This window comes from Centrocercus urophasianus, unplaced genomic scaffold, assembly GCF_019232065.1.
Source record: "Centrocercus urophasianus isolate 14NV4802_14NV808 unplaced genomic scaffold, USGS_Curo_1.0 seq_18, whole genome shotgun sequence".
In the NCBI taxonomy this organism is placed as follows: Eukaryota; Metazoa; Chordata; class Aves; order Galliformes; family Phasianidae; genus Centrocercus; species Centrocercus urophasianus.
The window spans coordinates 8,008,915-8,030,769 of NW_024884733.1; the positions used below are offsets into that span (position 1 = coordinate 8,008,915).

At 40.7% G+C, this 21,855-nt stretch overlaps 1 protein-coding gene across 1 annotated transcript in view; it reads left to right on the forward strand.

Moving 5' to 3' along the window:
• The first annotated feature begins 893 nt into the window (after positions 1–893).
• The window catches only part of CRB1 (crumbs cell polarity complex component 1), a 92,193-nt gene continuing 71,231 nt past the window's right edge, over positions 894–21,855 (forward strand). Inside the window, exon 1 of the mRNA XM_042819750.1 lies at positions 894–1,033. Within this exon, the coding sequence (XP_042675684.1) occupies positions 958–1,033 (76 nt within the window). The 5' untranslated portion in view covers positions 894–957. The remainder of the gene's footprint in view (positions 1,034–21,855) is intronic.

The following is a 21,855-nucleotide window of genomic DNA, read 5'->3' on the forward strand; positions in this document are numbered from 1 at the left end:
ATAGCAGCCTGGGGGGAGGCTCCTGCTGCATCACTGGGCTGACTGAAGGCAGATGTGGCCAGAAAGAAGTGGTCTGGCCCCTGGCACCATCCCCTTTTCTTATCCATCTAACTCCGTCTTTCCCTGACTTTGCAAATGAAAGGCCTTCCTACTTCAAAATTACAGTGAGAGAGCAGGTCCTGATAGCGCCTCCAAGTTTTTATATTATTTTGTTAAAAAAAAAAAAGATGACAGAAGTAACTAAAACCAGCTTAAAAGACAAAATAAACAAGAAAATCTCAACAAAACCCCTAAACAAACTAAAAGCAGTTTAAAAGACAAACAAGAAAACCACAACGACCCTTCCCCTCCTCCCCAACAAACAAACTAACTAAGTAGCTAAGATTCTGGAAGAGAATCAAGTAATAAATGACTACAAAAAGACTGAAAGTGGGAGTGTTTCATCTTTTTACTTCGTCTGCTAATGAGGTATGACACAGAAAAAAAAAATGCAGAAAACACAAAGTTTTTGTTAGCAGACTTCATGTGAAAAGGCACGAAGGGTTTATACTCTGAATCAGAAGGAACGTGATGTAATGGAGCTTCAGCAGAAGATGATGCAGGAGGCTCTTTATCTTTCCATGCACAGAGTGCTGCCTGCCCTGCCAGCCACACACCGCACAGACTGTGACACTCCCGCTGCTGACAGCCGGGCAAGACTCCAGTCCAGCTCACACACAAATCTGCACCAGGTTTGAAAAATCACTCGGACCTGCTGAAGTAAAACCTTAGCAAGAACAACTGCCTTCCAAATCAAAGTCTGCAGGGAGCGGGCTGCTGAGGGCCACGGGCAACGATGGGCTGTGGTGGGCTCGGTGCTGCTGGTGGCACCTTAGCGCTGGAGATGAGGAGAAAGCTGTGAGGATCAGCACCAGCCTTTTGGAGAAGAGACAACTTGTCAGAGGATGTCCTATCAGGATGAACATGGCTCACTCAAGAATTAACTCTCTATTCGTCTTCTACCTCAGTTTTTTCCTGCTCCTCCACTTAAAAAGTAAGATTGGTTCTTTTTCTTATTGTTCTGACGTGTCCTCTGGGTAGACTGGAAGATGTGCGCTTCCAGCAGGAAGCTTCTGTTGTCAGAAGACTTTAAACATTTGATGGAGATGCCAAAAAGATTTGGTTCTAGAAAGCTAAGTTGCATAAATTCACTGTGCGTTGGCTTTCCTGATTTTCATACTAATATTTTGCCTTAAAAGAAGAACGAAGGCATTTTTTATTATTTTGTTTCACATACTGAAAGCATGGCAGTAAAATGTTCTGATAAAATTTTAGCTATGAAGTCTGCATTTTGTTACCATTCACCCAGTATACGTAAACTTAGCTGTTTTAAATACATAATATTTTACTACATCTGTACAAGTTACGTATTTTAGCAGTACACATTATTTTATAATATAAATGTTGACTTTTTGATTAAAACTCCAAAGGAATCAGTTGCTAAACAACTAATATATTTGAGAGAGTATGAAAACTCAACTACTTTTAATAGAGAAAATATTTACAGCAAACTTCCACAAAAAGAGAAGCATGCAAAGTGCTGAGAATGGCAGTGGGTTTCTTTGGCAATTTTCTCAGAGGGCTGAGAGATGTTGGCTAAATCAAATCCAAGGAGGCTAAGTGGCCTCAGCTGGTGTATGTTTATGTAAAGCAGCAGCTCTTAAACATGCTTAAAATGAAGACAGGCGGGATGCGTGTCTGTCTGAGGAGGCTGTTTGATTTGTGTATGCTGAATGTGAATTGCAATAAGACAAAGCTTTGAGCAGCTGCCATTAGACAAGAAGACTTGGCATTAGCGTACAGTGTTGTGTAATCTGGGTCACCTTCTGTTGCTGCATCACTCAAATTGTTACTTGGACAGTTTACAGCCTGAGCTAAATTAGAGGATGAAAAGCAAACAGATGCAGTTAGATCAACAGGCACTGAAAAAATACCTACTTTAAAATGTAGTAAAAATGACATATGAGATGTCACAGAAAAATGGCTTTATTCTTGCACTTTTCTTTAGAGATATACTGATATGAATCTGTTAAGCCAAAATGTTCTGAGTTATCTCACAAGAGGATATTTTCTGGAAAGAGAGAATAGATCCTGCACTAATAAATAGCAATTTTAAAAATCAGTCTACTATAAGATGAACAACTGGAAAGTCTGAAGCAAATTCTGCTGTCTAATTACAAGCAGGAACGGTGATAATTAAATTACATTTATAAACGAGGCATGGAATTTTGAACAAAATAAAGGCCATGGGAAGGAAGGTAACAAATTAGATGTTTATAAAATTGAAAAGCTCGCATTGAAAACATCAGACACAAAGAAGACATTGCTAGGATGTAAACAAGAAAAAAGCCCCCCAGGCACCAGTGAACAAAAAATGGTAACTACAGGTCTTGGCTTTAGTTGAGCTTTGCTTAACACAGGATATCAAAGGAGAGAAAGTAATGATATGTTGTATTACGCCTTTTCCTTAACACAGGAGCTGGCTAGGTGACATTTCAGAGGTGGCATGAGTTTTGTCTCTGGTATATGGCCATATGGCCAGTCTCCAGCTACAGGCTTTTCACTCTTGAGGACTCACTTTTCCCTAGGTACATTCATGCCTGTTGCAAACTGATGTAATACAACTTGATATACCAGCATAGAGCAGCTACAGCAGCAGCCAGAATCAAGCTCAGGAGCATCTGTATCTGTGCAGTGCACATAATCACCTTGATAGGTATTCTCTCTCAAGAATCTGTATGTTACATGAAAGTGCTGAGTTTCTGCTAATAAAAATTTAATTGGGAACAGACCAAGCAGGTCTATGCAGAAGAATTGATTGTTATTACTTACTTATTTAGAAAATATTATTTGAGAAGCTGAGAAAGGCTGAGAAAGATGTGGAGCAGAACAGAGATGTTTTTATGATGTGTATAAACATCATATAAGCTGTTATTTTTTAGATTTTTTTTTTGGAAGTCAATTGACTGGACTAGTTTTTCCCCCAAAAAATTCTAATCACAGGTGCATCTTAAAGTCTCTCATCATAATCTATTTTAAATGACTCTGGAAATAAATGGCATTTAGAAGGCAAGACTATCTAAAACATTTTCATATAGGTTTATAACATTTCTTCCTTCTCATCCACACTCCTGAGATGAAAAATGGTACACAGAAATGAGGTGTCCCATACAGATAGGACACTACAGAGTGATAGGTCATTTCATAACAGTTGCAATGAAATTAAAGCATTTTGCGGGAAAGCTCTTACATTAAGCCAAAATATTCTAAGTAATATAGCAAAAATATAATAGGTTGAACTAAAGAAATTTGAACAAATTATCCAATCAGAATAGTTCATGTGTACCCAGGTGTATATTATGAGAAAATGTTCTTTAATTTCTGTACAATATTAAGCATTAAATAGACTATAAGCTTTTATTAGAGACTTCTGGTTGCAAATAATGCTTCTATAAATGCTTCTATAAGAGCGCTGTCACACATGGTTCCTTTTGAAACCACAAGTTGTGTAAAAATATCTTACATTTATGTGACACAACATCAAACTGTACAGTGACAGGATTTCAACCTGGAAATCAGTCTTCCAACAAGCAATACAGTTTTTTTTCTTTAATTCTAGTTATCTAAAATGCTTTTAGAAAGGCCGCTCGTTAAGTTTAGCCTCCCAGAGCCCCAGCATGATGCTGTCAGGTGCAACAAATATAAGTTCCCAGAAATACTTGTGCTTGACAAAATAGAATTTTGCAGGGATGGAACTAAAGTCAGCTGGTTCCAAACCCATTCCTCTAAGTGAAGTTATCAAAAAGGGAAAGCAATATGTCCTAAGAAATACATTAAGAAGAAAGTTTCAGGTTTTACTTGTTCTTGTTTTATTATAGAAGAGCTTTGAAGTATGCATAGGAAAACCCAAGACTGAATTCACATCTGGATGTAGGCTTTCATGACACTGACTTGTCCCAGGTACCCCCAACAACAGATTAATAGATGTGAGAAGTAAACTGCCTTGTTGCAACACCTTTATTAGAGAGAGACACTGGCCTTCTTGTCTCTTAAGGACAGTGTAACAATCATAACTGTGCTAGTGTTTCAAATGAAGTGTCAGGCATAAACCCAATGGTGTCTGAAAGCAGTAATTCCTCCTCCTTAATTATACATGTATTAAAACATTTGACATTTAATTGTGATGCAGAATTACATCCTGAAATATCAACCCACTTTCTAAGGTATCACTATAAGATTCCTGTTTGCTGTGGTGTTAAAGAAAATAGGTTCTGGCCATCTTAAATTTCATCTTGTTAGCTTCTTGGAAGTGAATTTACACCAGATACAATTCCTGCTGCCTGATGCACCAGAGAATTGATTTAATTTTGCCCCTTTTTTCAGCTGCTATTTTTGTCCACTTTTGACAATCAATAAATCAGATTTATGAAAAAAGGAAGTAATGGTCAACTTCTGGATTTAAGGAAGTAATAGTCAAGTCCTAGAGAACACCACAATGCTGACTTATCTCTAATAAGGTTTTTTAAAGGTTCTTGTAGAGGAGAATGCATCTTCCTGGAAGTTAAGGTTCTCAAGCATCTCTTACTTCAGTTGGAATACTGATTAGCGGTATGCCTGGAAAGACTTTACTTTCAGGTAATGTCTAAAATGGCCATTGTGAAGTAGTCCTTCCCATTCCCTTAGCGTCAGAACAATGCTACAACCCCATAAATTCATTTGTGCCTTGTTCCCATGGTTATGAGTTCTGGGTACTGGATGTAAGCCTTCAATACACGTTCATAATTTTTCCCCAAAATGTTAATAAATTAGGAATGGAATTTCATCTGAGATTAATGTGAAAAAAACATCCAAGCTTTCTCTGCAATTCTTTTCTGCTCCCCAGGGATGCTGGCACTATGCAATTTTTCCCCGTGGACAAGTTCTTTTAGTTTCCTGCAACTATTCCCATTACTCACTAAACTTCCAATTAATGCTTAATTACTATGTTCGGAATAAAGCTCTTCATATAAAGAGATTTGTGGTTTTGCTCATACCACTAGTCCCTCCTGCACAATCAATGATGCAAGTAGCTTTCCAATGGATTATTGTTAAGATGCAGTCAATGCATTCATAGCAGATGCTGTACTTCTGCAGGTCCTCATTATTGCGCTGAGGAGTGTTGCACCAGGGCCACAGCCTCTAATGTCTGAGCACCAGCAGCACTACAGCTTTCCCCCTGTTCTAGCTGTTGTACATTGTTCCCATATTATGTAAGAAAAGGAAATCTTATTTAGAGGCCTGCTATCATCCTAAGTGAGATTAATGCCCTATCATTTTTCAACAAGGAAGTAACTTCTTCAACCTTGTTTCACTTGCATAAACATGACCTTAAAAACCTCCCAACCACGCTCATTTTTAAGCCTTTTAATTCCAGTTCTTACAGGCATCCTTAAGGCTAGATCTACCATTTCAACAACAGAGCAGCTTCCAAGTTGAATGCTCCCTGTGACCGATCTACTAGGGAAGGGATAGATGGGAAAGAGAAGAGCTTGGGCAAAAGGGTGTGTGTCACTTGTGCTCAGCTAGCTGCACAGACTCCACAGCTGATCTCGAAACACTGATACAGCATCACTGTACAGGAGAAACTGGTGCCAGGCACTTCAAGTGCCATGTGAACAGAAGACATAAACAATGTTTTAATAGACACATAAACTATTCAAAAGGTCCGCCCAGCCAAATTTTACAGCTACAACTAGTTAGCCCCAGGAGCACTGGCATGGGGATTTGGTGACCTTTGGTTCCCAGTTTCTGTTGTTTTTTTTTAATAATTTAGAAAGTTCATTAAGGATGCAAATTCAGATTAGATGTTGGGTAAGTTTTTCACAGAGAGGGTGGTGAGGCCCTGGCACATGCTGCCCTGAGAGCTGTGGTTGACCCACCCCTGGAGGTGCCAAGGCCAGGTTGGATGCAGCCTGGGCAGCCTGATTTGATAGCTGGCAACAACCCCTCAGCTAGGGGTTTGTAACTAGGTGAACTTTGAAGTTCCTTCCAACCCAAGCTGTTCTTTAATTCATTCTACAGATGTCCCAGATGTTATTTTATTGTTTCTTTTTTTAAAAAAAAAGAAGAAAAAAAAAGCTATCCTTAAGAGGTGTAGAGGTCTCTAAATCCAGTGTTACCATAGACACATAAGGACAGATCTGTGCTGCAGACTGAGAAGTCAGCCAGACTCTTCCAGTTCTGCAGTGGGGCAGGTTTTAGCCATGACCAGAACACAGCTGCCCTCAATGAGCTTAAACAGCATGGCTCTGTTGGCATCTCTTATCTCAGTGGGAGCAAGAGTGAGCCAACATCAGTCTTGAGGCACTTGGTTTTCTAAAATTTTTTAGCTTTATTAGTTAATTTTGGGATTAAAGTGCATGTTTCTGGTATAGGTGGATTGCTTCTTTCCTGCCTATTACCTTGTCTCAGTTACAGAACTGAGAGACAGGAATCTGCAGTCATTAACTACTGTTAGATTTTGGAACTTTTCCACATCTGTAATGATAGTATTTCTTTAAAGTACTGCAAAACTGAATTGTTTGAACAAACAGTCTTTGTGACCACATCAAATACTTTCCTACTGAAAAACTGTATGAAAAGGCAAATATATTACCACTACGTGATAACAGGAAAATGACATGCAAGACAAGGGTGAGCAATCAGTGCACCCTTCAGTACTGACTACATCCAGCTTGTAAGAAAGAAAAGCAATTAGGGAAATGCTGAAGAGGGACAGCAGAAGTAGGGAGACATTTAGAAAGATGTCACCTGTAAGAAAGGGTCATAGCAAGAGAAGCCTGGCAGAGGGTGTGATTACAGTGTTTCCTACACCAAAGACAATAGTAATCAACATCTATCGGCTGCTGCCATGACCTTCCGAAGGGCAGGCACTCTGCAGCCATAGATTCCACAAGCAGTGGTGAGATTGCAGTGAACTTTTCCAATTGCAGGATAATCAAATCTCCCTATCAGAGCTTTTTGATGAATAGATTAGATAAATATCTGTCAGAGAGTGTCCAGACTGCTGATTAAAGCTGATGTGACACAGACGGGGCAGTCAGCACCAACTTGGGTGTCTATAGGAACCCAGTGCACTACAGCCCCAGGACACAAAAGCCGTGCCATGGCCAGACCCAGCTGGGCACAGCTCCTGGACAGGGTGAGCAGATGGCACTGCACCAAGGATTAGTGCTGATCCAAGCAGGGGCAGCCCTGTGCCAGCCTAGCTCAGTGCACGGTCTACAACATCACTTTGAAATTTCAGCAAGGAAATAGTTCACTCCCAGCCTTTGAGATAGCAAGTATCTACTCTTAATTTTCTGGTATTTAAACTGGCACTTCAAATATCAAAAGCACTCATTTCTATGGGGGTAGATAGCCTCGGTGCTAGAAACCATACACTGTGACTTCCAGATTTTTTAATCAAATTTTTTATCCTTTTACTTGCAATTTAAGGACACTGAATAAATTCACAATACCATGCAAGGAAAGACTAATAAATAGATTACCAATAGAACATTTTTTATGGCAAGAAGCCTATAGAGGAATAGAAAACTGACTGCCCTCTGAACCTTAATTTTGCAGCTCCTTATTCCTTATAAATACGTGATTCAAGACCAGAATCTACTGCAGCAAAACAGATACCAGGAATACTCCTAGGAAACTCAAATGGCATTTCCTGACATGCAATAATAAATAATCATTCTGGAATTCTTCACTATGATGTTTCATTTGAGAAAAGCTTAATTTTTAGACAATAAACTCATATTTTTAAAAACTGAAGTTTAGAAAACAAACAAACAAATATATCTATTGCATCAGCTACCAAGCAATACACATTAGACTGTTCTCCTAAACCCTGGATACACATCATATTCCCTCCAATAATACAACTGAGAAACAGCAGTCTAAGTGCCTTTGATCCTACCACAGGAGGTTGCGGCCAGGGACTCAAGAGTATTTCTTTTTGTTTCCTTTATAATTCACATCCCAGTATTAAAAAATAAATAAATAAATAAAAACAATTTGATTGCCTCCATCTCCAAGCAACCCTAATTATTCCTTTTACTCTTTGCGGTGCTAAGAAGAGAAAGAAAGGCCCTGGTATTAACATTACTTTCTACAGAAAGCCTTTAAATGTAATTGACTCATCTGGAGTCACAGAGGGTAGGCAGCAAACAGACAAGGTATGGATATTATTTTCTAGATTGATATTACAGATTAATCCGTTGGTTTTAGAAACCAACATGTTTCACCAATCAGTTCCCACTGTAGTTTTCTGTTGTCTTTCAGCCATTCACAGTGCGATAATACGTGAAAGTCGACAGTCCAGCAAACAGCAAAACACTCAGATAAACCTTTTCCCAACGAGACTCTTCTGTTTACTTCATATTGATTATATTTTGTTCACCCATAAAATGGGTCAGCAGAAACCGCCCCAGCCCTTTGACAAAGACGCCGAGCGACAAGGCACTCTGCGGGCAGCCTGGCAGGCGGTGACGCACCACGCAGCTGCCACTGCAGCTCCACGGGGCTCCTGGGGGCCGAGGCAGCACGCTCTCCTCTCCAGGCATCAACAAAACAAGTCTGCCACGGTGGCTGCTGCAACTTCAGGGTTAGGGCAGCTTCTGCCTGCCTGAAATCTCATCAACGGGGACAGAAAGCAAAATATTTCTAAGGCTAAATATTTCTGTGGGTAGAAAAGGGGCATGGGATGCTAACCCGCTGTGTGCGACGTCCCTGCTCCAGCAGACAAGGCTCAGAGGCAGTGCCCAGGCAGGGCTCTTGCCTGGTACAGCCTTTGTTGGGAAATGCTGTGCTGGAATAATTGTGGCCTGGATGGATGCTTTGGGGAGAAGTCCTTGTTTTTTTTTCACTGCTCTTGCTTGGCTGCCCAAGGCTCCGAATACTAGGATCCTATTCCCTTAACCTTTCCTGGAGTAGAGACAGACTAAGCATCTTCAATTGCATTATTCAGGAAGTCTGAAAACAGGATGCCTTCCTTTAAAGTGTTCTCAATCACAGTGATTGAGAGCAAGACTGTGGGAAGCACACTAACTGGCATAGCCCAGCCTAAGGACTTGGCTAGGGACAGCAAGGCTTGAAATTCCCCTTACTTTATTTCTCAGAGGTACTGCTGTGTTTTCTCTGTTGTGGGAATGCCACAACTGCTCTCTAAAGTAGTTAAGCTCAGAACAGCTCTGATTCACATCCAGGCTGCCCAGGGAGCTATAGGAGTAGATGAAAGGCAGTGTATATTGCTCACACTGTCCTTGACAGCTTCCCATTCTCCCTTGTTGACAATCCTAGCAGGGATAGTGCAGAGCACTTCACTAGCTCTCCTTCCACAAGGAAGCCCCAGAATTAGATTGTGACATGAAAACTTTGAAAACAACAATTTGACAGAGAGTCAAGGCAAGGATGGAGAAAACTAGACAGCCATCAGCCTGTAAGGATCCAATAACTGCAAGTTAAGTAACCTCCACTAGTAACCTCCACTGATGAACTAATCACAGCACGGAATCCAGAAGTTCCATTATAAAAATCTGCTCTTGAGAAGACATCTGTATGCAGCAATACCCTGAAATGTATTTTACTAAGCTTTGTTACAATTTGTAGGTGCAACTGTAGCAGCGTAGCTATAGCTGGCCATACCTAAACCTGAACTGATCATAGTCAAGTGCCCACACTGCAGAAAAAAGAGAACAGGGTCTGTTATCAGCAACAAGTCTGCAGAACTATGCATGTAACTCTCTTGATGGGATAAAGAAGTATAGCAAAGCTGAGGATTACATGCATAGTGTAGAATATGGGCCACATGAGATGCAATTTGATTGCAATGGACAAGTCTATAGGTCATGGGGCTCACAGTTCTCCTTAGAGTCAGCTGACTCCCATAATTGCAAGAAGGCCAAAAACACTGGAGATGTCTGATATAATGTACAGCAGTGCAACTGTAGCTGCTCTTCTCCAGCAGCCCCTTGCCTTCCTTGGGTAGCTATGGTGCAGAGAAAGGATGCACCAAGCCAGAGAATGACATCAATGTATGTGAGATTACATCAGAGATATCAAGTGAGAAGATGCATGTGGCTCCTGTAGGCTCTGTCCCTACAAAACAGTACAGCCTACAAAACAGTAATTAAAATGAAGTTGAAATTAAAGCTCCACATTGTTTCTATCCTAAAATATTGGAAAATGTAAGAAATGTGTTGGTAGGAACAATAATCCCAAAACTCTTTGCTCACTACCTGTGTAGTTATTTGGAACATATATCCCATGAGAGCTGAAAGAAAATAGGTTTCTCTACAAAGCAACTGCAAAAAGAAAATAGCTGGCACACGTTTTGCAAGAAACACCATTTCAGACTTTCCAGCTGAACACATCCCTTCTCTCACATTAAACACTGCTGACATTTGTATTTCTTTATTCACTACTAATGGTACTGAACATTTTGCATACCTCAGTGTGTGTAAAAACGCCCTCTGCTTGATGTGACTATCTGTACTGTTCTCTCTTAAGTATGTCTTAAATGTCTGATTCAATTTAGTCTTACATCTACGCATTCTGGAACACGTGGACAAGAGCAAGAAGAGCAAGATGCCTAAAACTATTTCCATTTCTGTATTCAATTGGCTGTTTCCAAAGAACACTGAATTTCCCAAAGAAAAAGTAGACATCCCAGACCTTCTGCCTTTGTCCATGATAGTGAAGAAACAGATGTGTTTAGAGGGAAGTCTTGAATAGGATTAAACATAAGAAATGATTGGCTCTAAAAACCTTAAAGGAATCCGGATAGAAATCTTTTCATCAGACTGACCTAGTGATCCAACAAGTAATGGAAAGAAGGAAGAGGTCGTAACTCTACACATGTAGCAGAATTAGACCAAATGAATCATTACAGTCTGCCAGCCATATAAGAACCTTCAGATATTGCACTTTGTCTGGGGAAACGCCTGATGACATTCACATGGGCACTTTCTGTTCTTGAAGACCTCTGCAAGCATTCTTGCTGCCCAGTGGAAATGGCTGACAGTGGAGCTGCTGTATCCCCCAACCTTCATCCCTGCCTCCCAGTCATCTTACTCCAGTAAGAGTTGCATATGTTTTCAGTACTTCTTATATTCCACGTACAGCATCCAACAGAGCTGATTACAGTTCTGATTATTCTAGCTTAACTTTAAAAGCCTTCTGGCTTCAGTATAGATGCTGCTGTGCTGTACAGTAGGGCCTGCATGGCTCTGCTTTACAGCACCAGGGATTTGTGGCTGCTGTCAAGAATGGCTTCACTTCAAGCTGACTGAGAATGGTGTTCTTTGAGATACCTGAGATCATAAACAGCACTACATTATTTAATCTTCACTAAGGCTTAACTTGCTTGTGACAATGAGGCTTTGTTCATTAGATCTCAGCTCTTAAATCTAACTTTGAGGGAAAAATCACCACTACTACTAAAATCAGGAAGACACTGTCATTGCAATTCACAGAGATTTCCATATAACATGCATAGCAACCAGTTGGAAACATGTTTGCATCCTGAGTTGCATCATTTCTTCTTTGGGTTTGCATAGAAACAAGCCATTCTAGCGGAAACCCACAGGACAACTTGCCAGTGCTATTTAATTATGCCTCCTTGAGACTCGTGGTGTCATCTTTACTACAGACAGAAGAACTCTTTCCTTACTTTTATTAACCATTAACATCCAGGCAACAGAGGAACAGATTCTCCTGTCTTCTTCTAGCCCTGCACATCTTTTATACTGTGCCTCTGAATCAGGCTAAGGAATGCTGGTTCCTCATGGATGACTGCATCTTTTCTGCAATCACTCACAAGCACCAGCACTTGCATTAACCACAGGCATGAGGTTACGCATGCTTACAGTAAGTCTGGCTTCCGAAAAATAAGGAATTTTTAAAGAAATCATTACGGAAAGCTCACGCTGAGCTTTCTGCTCTAGCTGATACTTCTTTGAGCAAGCAGGTTGAACCAGATGACCTCCAGAAGCCCCCTCCAATCTCATCTGTTCCATGATTCTGTTCTGTGAAATGTTCTCAGTTTATCTGAGCCTGTTATTACAGTAGTTGTGTGTCAGTCATTTACGGGACTACATCAGAAAATGCATCCAACCAATTCTGGAATGACAATTACCATTCAGTAATTAAGAGATTATTAGAGCTTGTAGGAAGCCAGTTAGTGACAGAAAGATTGAGAGATGGAAAGTAAGATGGGAAAAGAAGAATTCAGAGTATATTTCAGATCCCAACTTAAAAAAAAAAAATAGTGCAAGAAAAATCAGTTACTAGCTTCATATAAACATCTCAGATCTCCACTGTGTTACCAATCTAATACAGACTTGGTGACAATACCTCTTCAGATCCACTGGAGAGCAATAGGAATACAAATGTACACCTGAAATAAATCCCCACAGTCAGAAACATACCCTGACATCAAGGCTGGCAGAGTTGAGACAGGGGAAGTGCAGAACAGAGCAATGACTGTTCAGCTGCCTCGGGAACATCTGCAAAACTTGCCACTTGCCTTTGAAAAAAGTCTAGCATTCTTTAGATCTTAACCTTGATGAGAGGTCCAGCGAGTCAGCCTTTCATAGTGCAGTCATGCCCTATTCCAGCTATTACATGCCTCATTTCTGTTAATCTTCTCTAATTAGTTCTGCTTCTCAAGTGAAATCTTGGAATCTTAATGTTTTCCTGTGCTAATAGCGAGGGCTTTGCTTTCATGTTCAAGATTGGACTGCCATTTCACCCCGTAAAACTCATTTGTTCTCCCAGCACTTGCAGTTGTACATTGAGTTTTAAGCTTAAACTCTCTCAAAGAATTTTCCTAACTTTCAAGTTATTGAAGTTGTGAACATGCCAAAAGCCAACACGCTCATGAGAGGGCAGAGGAATAGGTTCCTTTCCTCTCCTTGCAAATGTGCTGAATTTTATTTTTTCCCAAAAAAGAGCACTTTCAGACTTCTCCTCATGAAGGGTTTCATGTGTTTTACAAAGCATAAGCAGATTGAGTGCCACTACATGTAAACTGGCAGCATCTCAATTTTAGGAACGGAAAAGCTGAGTTACAGAAGGGCAAGGCAAATACGTCTCCTGCAGTGGGACAGCTGAGTACGGTCTCCCTGTTCCATGCTCTACTAATGTAGACCTTACATTTTTCACTTCATGTTATACACACATACCTATACATACAGAGGAAGGAAGACACACTTTTCCAGATTTGTAAGGAGCCTGAGACATCCACAGCAAATATATATAAAATGATTATTTATTCATTCTTACATTTAATACAGGCAAACCTAGAGTAGATTTTCAGTTGCTAACCGGAAGGGCTTCCTTTGTACGTCACTTTATTTGATAACTTTCAGCCTTCTTCTACAAAAGGATCAACACACTCTCTGTAGTCACTAACATGCCATCCTATAGACTTTGGTCTGGGAGTATTAGACGCAGCAATTTCTAGAGGCACATGATGGCTGAGGTGTGAGCACTGGCAGGAGAAGGCATCTGAGCCTTAGGCAAGAAAAGCTCTTCTCCAGCTGTTGTTCAATTCAAGATAGCAGATTATTTTCAGGTTAAAGAAACTTGCATGGGCAAGGGGGAAAAGTCAACCTTCTGCAACACATAACTTAGACTAAAAGCAGAGTAAGCAGCTTACTTAGAGTGTTGCTTCTGTTGCTATAGTAAAATTTGTAATTCATCTCAATAAAGTCACACAAGGTTGATGTTTACAGATTTAAAGCTGTTACACATAGCAAATACACAACACAGGAATAGTGTGACTTTAAAATAGAAAGTTTTTCCATGACTATTTTCAGTTATTTCACAGGATACAAGTAAAATAAATCTAACTATTCAACCTCTTCTCTTGAAATAAAATAATAACATGTATATGAACATGCTATTTAGAAGATAGGAAGTACCGAGCATTTTCACCTTCAAATAGTTCACTACTAACTCTTATATCTGAAGACAACACCCAAAATATTTTGAAGGGTTTGTAGCACATTATTCCCTGGAAGCTACTTAGGAATTGTTTTTATTTTTTAAATACCTTCAGTGGGATTTATCAGTGGGATTAAGAAATCACTAAACGGCCTTTTTTTCCCCTCAGAACAGAAATGAGACAAAGCACAGCACACACACACTACAAATTCACAGGCTCACTGTGAGATCAGTGCTTAACTTGGAAACTGCCCTGAAGGTGAATTGCACCTCACCCTGAAGTCTTTCAGAATTCCTGTTCTCTGGCTTCTAATGAAGTGTGCTTGTTACAAATCAGTGCAGCACATGCTTATATCAGAATGGCATCCTATTGATAGGGTATTAGGAATTGGAATGTAGTCTAGAAGACATGGGACAAGACATCCTTACAAATTGTTTTTTTTCAGTTTAACTGCAGGTTGTCAACCAGACACATTCATAGTGCAATAATCTAGAGAGCTCCACTTGTTTTTGCTCAAGGTAGCAATGGTTTTATCACCTAAGCATTTTCACTGTGGAGCACTGACAGTGCTTTCCCACCTTCAAAGCATCACCTCTATATATTTGCCTTGACACTGTCTTCACATCATCTTGATATTGTTCTGACACTTACAAAAACTCAATCACTGTAGCCAGCTGCCAAGAGAAGCAGAGAAGCATTAAAAAGATTGTTAAAAAACTGTGAAAGACAGCAGCTTAGAGAAAACAAGACCTTGCTTTTTCAAATTCATATTCCGAGTAGGTTTTAATAAAAGCTGCTTTCTAAAAACTTCAGCCAAGTCTGGCAAAAGCCAGCTCAAAGAGTGATGGACTCTGCAGCTGAAGTTCAGGTATTCCAGTGACAGCCCTCTCAGTGCTGAGAGCTCAGGTCCTTTGAGTAGCATCGCCTGGCAAGCACAGTGTGTTGAGCACTGCAAGGTGTTGACATGAGGATCTCCCCAGAAACTAATTTGCAGCCTTTTTTTGAGACAGTCAGGAAAGAAAGATGACAGCAGAAGAGAGCCTGGAGCATTATTGCCCTTTGCTACAAATAAAGCAGAAACGCACATTGTTATTTCACAACTTACAGAAGCAGCCTAGAAAGAAAGCATCATCTAGCATTGATTTAACAAATGCTTAATATTATGGTAGCAGGATAACAACATGCATGGAGTTAGGTTCAGTAAGAGTTACATGCTGAATAATCCAGGAGAGGAGAAGAAAAGCAGTCTCTGCTTTTACTGAAACTACGTGCAAAGAAAAGAGAAAAAAAAAAATTGAAGGGTAGGCATATAACAAGCCCTCCAGTGTCTCAGCATCTTTTGTACTCACAGATAAAGCCCTCAACGCTCACAGAAGGCAATGCTTAACCTACACACCTTAAAAACAAAAAACAAAAAAATTGTCACTATAGCAACTCCAAATGCAGAGAACATTAACTGACTTCTGCCAGCTCACTCCAGAACCACGCCGCAGACAAGTCAGCCACCACAGGCATGTGCAAAACACTAGTGCTCCTGCAGTTGAGCTTCACAGCAACTTGTGAACTGCTTCAGAGTTAGTAGGGACATGTTTGAGGTACTTGTGATGGGCTTTGCAGCTGAAGTTCAGGTGTTCCAGTGACAGCCCTCTCAGTGCTGAGAGCTCAGGTCCACGTGTGTATTTGACAAATAAAGCTTTGCATATCAGCCATTTGGCAAAATAACTACTGATATGAATGGGAATTCTGATCAATAGGAATCACATTATTCCTCCCTTAAAAAAAAATCTCTGCACATGTGCAAATTTGATACTAATCCAAAGTATTCATTCTTAGAAGAACAACACCTAGGTAACAAATTTCACTTTATAAATCGATATTATACTTGCACATATTCATTTTGAACCTTACCTGAAAAGTGTAGTGAAAGCATATCCAAGGCAAAGCAGAGCAGAGCTCAGCTTGCCAACGGGGCAGACTGCATCACTCTGCAGGTGATGCGCTACGCTTCCTTGTGCTCAAGGGAGGACAGAGCTCTCTGTGTTCTGTTCCTTTATTGCATCTTGCCTTCTCACCTTAAGGGAACAAGGGAGGGAAAGCAGTCTGAAGCATCATCTCCTTTGCTGCAGAGCCTCAGGCCTTTACCAAAGAAGCACTGTGCCAGTCAGCCCAGGTGAACCAGAAGCAGCCATGTGTAGAGAATAGCACTACAACCCCTGGGACAGCAATACTGGCAGCTAGGTACTGACTTCTTACAGAGCACTGGTGCTTTACCAAAGCCTCCCAGTCTGCAGGACTAGCCTGACGACGGATGCCTAAATGATCTGATACAGGCTTAGGCTCCAGAGCTAGAAGAAAGCTCAGCCTCCACCTCATTAGCTTCCTAAAGAACCAAGGAGGAGCAAGGGACTGAAGGTGCTAATTTGTAATCTGCTGACTGCCCTGCAGCTGTCTCTGTGTAACCACCCCAACAGGAACCTGTCCTACCTTGCTTAGGAGCTAAGCTTTCTGTTTCACAGATGTAATTCATAATTGCTGTACGTGGAAAATATAGCAACTACTGCATCAAACTATAGCAGGAATATTCAATGTTGCAGGATAAGGGAAATGTTAATACAAGGTACTTGCAACAGAATTTACAGAAATAAACCTCTTCCAGTCAACAAATATAATTTATGTTGATAATAGATGACAGAAACAAATCAACACGTACTTACAGTCATACCATGCTAAGAGTAAACTAGGCGTGCATCTCTACAAGCTGATGATCATAAGTTTGTGCTCATCTGCCGCAACTGCCAGCAATTTTGTGGCAATCTGCATATGTTCAAACACAATGAGTAAAGCACAGTTCAGACAAAAACAGGGCAGAGGCAAAATTAGTCTAAATAGTTATTAGCAAGAACAATATGCTTCCATTTATCCAGAGGTAAAATTCAGCTTGAAATGCAGTTATTCACTTAGTTAAGTGAACAAGATGACTTTACTAAGCATGTATCCCATTGAGAAACATGGCACACAGGAGACAGCTACATGCAAACACAACAACTTTTGAACTATATGATCCATAGTCTGTATGGATGGTGATGATCCAACTGCCCTGGCAAGCTGAAGAATAAATGCTTTAGTGCTTCCTTCCTATGCTGTTCTGCTTATGAACTCCCTTGATTACTAATGGAAAGATATTTGTTACAGAGGGCTACCATCGTCCAATTAATATCAAATTGTCTTGAAAAGACACCACAGTTGACCCTCTAATTAATATATTTTATACATTTTAAATGAGACACTGTTTTAGGAGCTCAGTAACAGTGCCTTTTTCTGTTCAAGGCTATCCATAATTAATAATCTCTCTGACCAAAGGAAATGAATCCTAAGAGAAAATGGCTTTTCAGAATTCCCAGGTGCCAAGTACTGAGAATTACTTTCCAATCTGTTCTGCAGCCTCGCAGCACAGTACGCTGTATGGTGCCCTTTGGGATCATAAAGCAAGGCCTGTCATGGAGCTCTCTGCCAAAAATGCTCCCGGTGAGAGCAGATATCCAGTCACTAAATATTTATCACAATTATTGCCATCAAATCTGTCATGTTTTCTTTTTCTGGGCAGCTCTTTTATTCTAAAGCACACCACCACATTAGGTTTGTTTAAACAATTTGCCTTTTAGTGATATTCCTCCAATATGAGGGGCTTATTGGTTAGACCTCCCCACAGAAGGCTCCTGGTCATGCCCTGGCATTGATTAATCTTCTGTTTTTCCTTACTGTTACAATGCAGCATCTTGCAAAGGTTTCAGAGAAAGACATCCCTAAATGCTGAGAGGATTTTCAATTCCTATCCTTGCTATTGCTCTGGCTCATGCTCCTTCTGTGCACGTAAACTCTGAGCCCCAGCAGTCAGATTTCCAGCAGGGAGAGTAAGCTTGGGGCCCAGCAGACAACAAGTGGCAGAAAACATCTGCACTGTATGTTATCATGTAGGAGTGAAGCCAGGAGAACTGTCCTCTCAGTAGCATATCTGAAGCAGTGTGACATACACAGCCATGAACTCTGAGAACATCAGGTGACTCAGCCAGGCAGGCAAGTGCTACTGCACAGAAACAAGCCAGAGCTGATGAGAGCAGAGGCTGTAACTGGCCTGGCAGTGGCACAAGCTCATTGCACTTCGCTGTGAACATCACGACACAGAGCAGACATCATGCTCTGCTCTGAAGAAAAAGGCAGAATAATGAGCTGCACAAATAGCCATGTGATAAAGCCAGCTCTTTATCTGTATGGGATAGTAGATGTCAAGACAGGGATTTCAGTCTAGTAAGAATCCTAATTTTCCTTGCAGCCTCCAAAGTCTCATGCATCTCTCTCTGCAGGAAAGCAGTTCCTGTTCTCCCTCAACCACAATATGAGTTTTATTTAATTTGTATCATTCATTTTTTTTTTTAATTTAGTTTGTTCACATTGCCTTTCCAACAAGTCCTACTAAGACCTGATCCTCAAGGAAGAGCCTGGCCAGAACTCTCTAGGACTGTAGTGTGAACAAGAGAGGGTGGTTGCTTTTAGAGAAAGCTGGAACAACAGCCCTACGGACTACATGGGGGTCCATGTACAGTTTTACCCTTAATCAGCAAACAGTTCTTGAAACCAGAGAGGAAACCATGGTAGTCTGCACAGCTAGACTAACCTGAACTTCCATTTCACGTAGCTCCCAGCCTTCTTAATTTCCGTTTCTGAACCTACTCTGGAATTGAAATATTTGTTCCTCATACAAAGCCATAAACCAAATTCTTCCCCTGTTACAAGTCAGAAGACTTTCAGGATGCCACAATATTGTCTGTAGCCTGTTGCTCTTGCAGGCAGAAGTGACCATGGCGCAGCACCCATGGTGGAGCTTCATCGCTATGTGAAACTGTAGCATTCTCACTCACTGGAAGCCTCCTTATAGCATCCTTCTATTGGGTCTGTGACTGAGTTTTACCTGTGAGAGGTCAATGAGGGCAGCTGGTGCAGATGATGACCACGTTGTTGTTCTTCACCAATCTCAGTATTGTGGCTTCGGCTCCACCAGTTGCAGCCCTCAGCACCAGAGCTCTGCAGAAGCAGAGCAGGTGGAGCCTCTGGTTGCACCCTTTACACAACTGTCTCTAGCCTGGTCAGCAGTACAGGAGTTGCCATTTTCCCCACAGTTTCTAAATCCCTGTTGGTGATGAACTCACACAGGGAAGAAATAGCTGATTTCTGAACCAAAGGGTTCTTCAGTAAATAACAGAAAGGGCAGGAAAGTGAACTCCTCCACGAGTTCACCACTCTGAAAAAGACGAACCGATTTCCCTGTGCTCTGTATTGAAATCAGAGTGCACAATACATCTAGCAAAACAATGTCAATCTGCTACAGATCTGATTGTTTTTTTAAAGTCTGGCCAGACTGGAGAAGCAGCATCATGATTTTGATACAAAAGTACTGTTACACTGTATGAAACAAACTGTGTGAGAAAAGGACTGTGAACACAGGGAGCTCAGAGGGACAGCACACACAGTTGGAGCTGATCTTGCTGTTCTGCTGCATTTTGCTGGCTTCAGCAAAGTTTAATTCTCAGCTGTGTTATTGAGAACCTACTGGAGGCAATCCCAGCATCCGCACACATCACTACGCAGCTTTGCACTTACAAACTTTAAATCATTTGCTTCCTTACGGACTTCAAAGCGGAGCACAGTAAGCCAGAACTGGAGAAAGGAACAGATCTATGAAAGACTTATGCATTTTGTCATAGTTTTTGCCCCTGTTCTAGTGCATGTTAAAAAACATCATTTTCTAAATATGCATTTTGTTGCTGGAGGTTTGGCTGTGCGGAAAGGATATGGCATGTCTGATATAATGTGCCTTGATGGCATCTCCTGGTTATCAGACGCTACAAGACAAGTGCTTATGGAGACCACGTTGAACTGGGAATCATCAGCATATGCCTATGTGACACACCTGGCCACACCATCTTCCCCATGATTTATCACCATTGTATGTTTGAACAATGAGCTCATACATGTCTTCTTGAAGCCAAAATTTAACCAGGATGTAAAGAAATGAAAATCAAAGATTCTGAATTGGTGACTAACAAAGTGAATGTGAAAATGTTACTTGCATGAAAAAAAATTTTTGTCCTTTGTTACATATTGTTTTGATGCATTTCTTACACTAAGGGCTTTAAACATATCTAATTTTGACTTGGAAAAAGAAATCATACCTGTGTCACTGCTACAAACATTTGCAGTCACATTTCAAAATCACAGCACCTGTATATGTTAATGTGCATCAAAATCATTGCTGTATGCATTTCTCTTATTACAAATAAAACAAAATAAAATAAGGGGCAATGGATTGGATAGTAGAATCAAAGGTAAAGAAGATGCCTCCTAGTGGCTTTCAAAAGCAAACACACAGGGACAGAATTTGAACCTGAAGTCAATTTTGCAGTCTGTGTTTTGCAGGGAAGCATGACCATGCTTCCTGCAGCCCCTCTGGGTTCTGGTGCTGTTTCCCTTCTTAGTTTGCTCCATACTTGCTTCCAAGGTGTATGCTTTTGCCTTCTTTTTTTTTTTTTTTTTTTGAAAGTTGTGAATGCAGGTGAATGCAGCTGCAAACATTGCTCTCATTTTTCCCTGGTTCACAAGACAAGTTTGGAAACATACGGCTTTGTGTCTCAAGGCATATGCTGAGAATGTCCCCAGCTTTATTGAAGATCCAAAAGCACTGCAAGCAGGAAAGGCACTGATTTCATCCCTAGCATCTAGTTAAAATTGTTTTAGATTTTGAACACTCCTGATTATCTCTGTTTTTTGCCTCTGAAAAAATAATAGAAAAGCTGATCCAAAGCTGGCTGCTGGGTTCCCTCCATCATTTACTGAAGTTGTTCAACACCTGCCCACATATCCCCATGCCCTTGTATGAAGGAATCCAGCACTATTGTGTTAAGAATAAATTCTGCTACATGAATTAAACTAAAAAAAGGTTTTCATTACTTGGCCACAGACTTGAATTGCACACCCATCTTTACTCTTCTCTAGACTTAGGAGACAAGGGCTTGCAGATACACTTTGAAACCGTGAAAGAGGAATGTTATATTCAACAGTGTGTACAGCAACAGAGATTGCACAGCAGCAATAAACTCAGTTTCTAATCAATGCTAACATCGTTCAGGATAGAAGTGAAGAGGAGCTTTGAGAAGAAAACATTTATCTCATTTTGGAGATGATTGGTTTGCCTGTTGCTGACAACACCTCACCAGCTGATGGGCTGCAGCCACCCCTCTCTCACACTAGTTGGACAGTGTGCCAAGCCAGTGCCTTTGAGAGAACACACCTTGCTGTGGCAGTACAGCCTGCTAGAACATACAGCAAACAGACAAGCAAGTCTGGGCTGGCACAACAAGAACAAGATGGCAAGGAAAAATGACAGCAAATGGTAGCATCCTTTGTTCCTGGGGAGCAGCACAAATCAGCAAGCATGAGCTTGCAGAAGTGATCAGCACAGAGACACTCATGTAAATAACATTCTCTGTAATTTGAATCACAAATAGCTTCAATCTTAAAGTGCTTCCTAAACAACATTTTAAAATAGGCATAAGAATAACAACTGAATAGCATTACAATATGGAATACTTCTCCTTCAGATATGTTATTAATTTACTTTTCTTGGGTTTTAGATACAAACGTATCTGAAACATTTTCAATATAAAATAGAACATTTCAATTAACTGCCCTTTTTCTTTTGTGCCTGTGTGTGGTGGCGGTTACCATGGTTATAACCATGATTCAAGATTTAAAGCCTGAAAGCGGTTTCTATAACAACATGCTAG